This window comes from Alosa pseudoharengus, unplaced genomic scaffold (genome assembly GCF_046254945.1).
Source record: "Alosa pseudoharengus isolate Yale_2024_CS ecotype anadromous, Long Island Sound unplaced genomic scaffold, YU_APseudo_1.1 YU_APseudo_1.1_scf_1, whole genome shotgun sequence".
NCBI lineage: Eukaryota > Metazoa > Chordata > Actinopteri > Clupeiformes > Clupeidae > Alosa > Alosa pseudoharengus.
This window is the reverse complement of record NW_027468564.1, coordinates 31,305,211-31,309,191: the sequence shown is the minus strand read 5'-3', so window position 1 is coordinate 31,309,191 and position 3,981 is coordinate 31,305,211. Positions and strand designations below refer to the sequence as shown.

Here is a 3,981-nt window from a genome sequence, read left to right as displayed (position 1 = left end):
CCATCTCTTTAAGGAAGTGGTTTAGCCAACTGCTGATGGCCTTCACTTTAAACGTTTTTTTTATCCTCACATATTGTATAACGTACAAAACTAAGGGGAAGGGGTAAGACCGATAATTGGAATTGGGCTGGCCCCACCCACCTAGATCTTCTTTCAGGGAGTCTGGAACACTCGTTCATAACCGTTTCCCTGTCAGGCCTAGAGGGGAAGACAAAACCAAAACTTATTGTGATAAACAGACGCAGCAACACCTGCAAATGTCCTGACTGTTGATGCTGTTTATTATCAGTTTGTAAAGTTTAGGCAAAGTAGGAAGTAGCTTCTCTGATCAATGTGATTGGTAAGGTACTTTAACTTCCCCTCCTGCCAGTAGACATTGATGGTGTTGTACCATTGAGCTAGCATCCCTTTCATCTTGTACGTGAGTAAGTTCTAGTTCTAGTTTATAATCTTTCTCAACATGGTGACCTGTCCTAGTGACACAGATTCCAGCATCACCAAGTTACACGTTTGCCTTTAAGATTTTAATAATAATAATAAAAACTCACAATGTAAAACCTTTAAAATATCACTGGACACTGGTCACAGAAACAGGAAATGGACAGGTCTGCCTCAGCAGTTTCAAATCCTCTCTGCTTCATGTTTCTCAACTACATTCCTACCGACGTGTGCAGGTCAACAGACTATACATCTTAAAACCATATGCTGTGTGCTACATTAGACTCATGACATGAGAGACCCTGTTGAGCAGCAAATGACAGGGGTAATGTGGTTCAATCAACATACTGTAAGACACTTATGGACCTATTCATGTTTCTGTGCTGAAGCTTTTTGACGCTTCAAGATTACTGTAGCAGATCATCCATAGCAAGGTTTTAACAGTAAATGCCATCATCTTGCATTCCAAAAACAAAATAGTTGTCCACAAATACAGAATCCAACACCTTCCACAGACAAAGCCAAACATATTTATTTGCCATGTGCCATTTGCCAATGTAATGTCAAAAATATATTTACACATGTATATTTGTACAAATTAATTTTAATTAATCAATTAATATATTTGTATGTCATATTTGTATATTTGTGTTTTTGTGTTTGTGTATTTACAAATATACATCTATTGTGCATATCTTTTCGAGTATATACAAATCTTTATGAGACAATTCTAATCCCATACATTTCGCTCCTACATGTAAATATTGGAATGTGAATAGATTTGCTCTCTGGGTCCCCCTACAGTTGAGAAGCGCAATAATAAATGAACTCCATCCTCTACTCCACTCAGCCTCCAAGAAGCAGCGTTCAGAGAGACCCTCTCTACAACACCTGAGGCCACCAGTCAAATCTCTCTGGATGGTCAGGATACGGCTGCATCTCACTCACATGTGTCACCTTTCTGTTCCCCTCAGAGAGACACGTGCTGTGTTAGGGTCCAGTGTAAGCTCACAGGCACCTGCAAACAAGAGAAGAGGAGAGATCATCCTCACACACACTCATAATCACACTGTAATTAATCTTCTTACATTACAAGCAGTGCAAAGTGTAGAGCTCGCACAAGTCCTTCTGATATGAGTGTGTAACCACATGGTGGCGCTGCGAGACCAAGAAAGCTACAGAGTCGTACAGAGTGAGACGGCAACATGTAAAGGCATCATTCAAGAAATGACTGGTACAAATAGTCACACACAGTCAGACATTTCCCTTGGATCAGATTTTTTTACATTTAAAATAAAGGCTTTATCGTTAAAATAGTTTCAGGGGTAAAAACACATCAACCTATAGCTCAAGGTGTAGATCGCTTTACCACTAAATGGAGACCTCTGACCATATGTTTTGAGTTCAGTATTAAAATGAAGTACATTTACACCTCTTAGTCAAAACGAAAGCAACTCTGCAACCTCTTACAGAAACCCCTTCAAGTAGTCACACTCTCTCTAACGCTCCGTCTTCAAGGGTAGCCTAGGCTAAACAAGAACTCTCTGCGGTTATGCACCCCGTGCGCTACTTTTGGCAGTAGCAGCAGCTTCTGATAAACCAAGGCGATTGTCTAGAGCTGCTCCAGTTGTAGGCCACTATTGACTTTTCGGCAATTCGATTATCTGTCTGAAATTGAATTCGTGGAAGTTTAACGACTTTTTGTTAAGTGTTTTTATTTTTAGGTGTGTTAACAGGTGAAACGTATGGTATTTTGAGCTCTCCATCAGAGTAACAATTGGAATGCTCCACGTCCGACGTATGCGGGCTACTGATTTCACAAAAATGAATGCGGATATATAGAGTAGGCTTGGCCTACTTAATTACGTAGAATGTCTAATTCTTAATTCTCAGTTAGGACACAGATGGGCGAAGCCTGTGAACTTGCGTGCGTTTGCAGCGGCGCAGACACACCAACCAACTGACGCACACATGCACAGGACAGGAGGGAGGGACGGACAGAGAGACCGAGACAGAGAGAGAAAGATAGAGAGAAAGAGAGGATGTGTTGTCTGAGAGGGCACGCGGTGGGAGAGAAAAATGAACTGGACAGAATTTCGCAATTCTCGCGCAGTTTTCCTCTCCAAGAAATGTCATATTTGAGGAATGACATGCTGTAACGCCCGCTTACACGCCTAGCGCTTTATGACCATATGTCTGGAAGTATTCTCTTAGTTATGGTACGGCTGTGGAGAACAACGTTCCGACAAGATCTGAACATTTTCTTAGCTGTCACTTCACAAAAGTCGGTTTAGATAACTTTTTTTTAAGCCAAATTCAAATAATTTAAATCGGTTATTGACGTTTTTAAAACTTATTTTTAAAGTACAAAAGTGGAGAAATGCAGGATAAATTTAGTCCAAGTATAGGCAGTATGCGACCAGCTGATAACTGCGGCCCGGGGGCACCGGTTGAAGGGAACGTAATCAAGGACTTCTCTGAAACCCAGTACGGAGCGCTATCTAAAAGACGCCTGCTCGTTGGCTTGGACTTACTTTGCTTATTTGTAGGTAAGTAACAGTAGAGAATGTCATTAGTTTTAGACGTGCTGCCTGTTTAGCCCTGCGGTTGTGTAGAGCCATTTACACCATTGCTCTCGAAGGCTGTAGAAAAGATGTGTGCCTGTGGGTTTTGAAAAAAAAAAACCCTTCTAACTCTGTCACACACACATACAAACACACGCATGCATCGCACGGATAGAGATGACTGTCGATTTGTCACGCAACACGCACACACCACAAAACCATACATGCTTCCTGTCATGCAACATCTTACCCGAACAATATTTAACTAATCGTTTTAACCCACAGAACTGTTTTAAGGCGACAGCTTTTCATCTATGAAACCTTAGGCCGTCTCGTTCCCATATTGCGCCCCCGAGCCCGCGGGGGCATGCACGTGCTCGTTTCGCGCTGCCAGCTGGCTGGAGGCTTGCCAGGGAACTCCGGGGTTTCCATAACAATCCGAGTTCACAGGAACAGCGCGACCAAGGGAATTGTGTTCACTATAAACAATTATATAATCCGCTTGTTTAGAATTTTGTTGACACTTTGAACTGCCCTAACCCTCCCCCGTTTGCCGAGTTGCTGCCAAGCGCAGTGACTTAACCTTGAGTAGAGGATGGAGCAAAGTTACGCAATTGAAATGGAGTTAACAACATAACAGGCCATTTCCAACAAGGCTGAACAAACTTCTCAAAAAAGCAGTGCGCACTAAAGAAGATTGCGAAATAGCTCCTCCGTGGTACTGTATTACATTTCTGTATAGTTTAAATAGGGTACAACTTATTTGTAAAACACTGTGTTCAAAGATGGCACCCAAACTATGGAGAAACAAACACAAAAGGGATAGAAAGAAGACAGAAAAAGAGATGAACAAACAAAGGGATAGAGAGCAGAGTGAGAGAGAGCAGAGTGATGAGATGAGGATGATGGGCCTATGCTGAGTCATTGCGAACAACTTGTTGATTGATTATTTTGCTGTCAGACGTGACACTTTCCACAA

The 3,981-nt window shown here is 41.9% G+C and overlaps 1 protein-coding gene across 1 annotated transcript in view; it reads left to right on the top strand.

Annotated features, from left to right (window-relative positions):
- The first annotated feature begins 2,330 nt into the window (after nucleotides 1–2,330).
- Nucleotides 2,331–3,981, top strand: part of LOC143125618 (phospholipid phosphatase 3-like) — a 12,918-nt gene continuing 11,267 nt past the window's right edge. Inside the window, exon 1 of the mRNA XM_076287245.1 lies at nucleotides 2,331–2,987. Coding sequence (XP_076143360.1) covers nucleotides 2,819–2,987 — 169 coding nt within the window. The 5' untranslated portion in view covers nucleotides 2,331–2,818. The remainder of the gene's footprint in view (nucleotides 2,988–3,981) is intronic.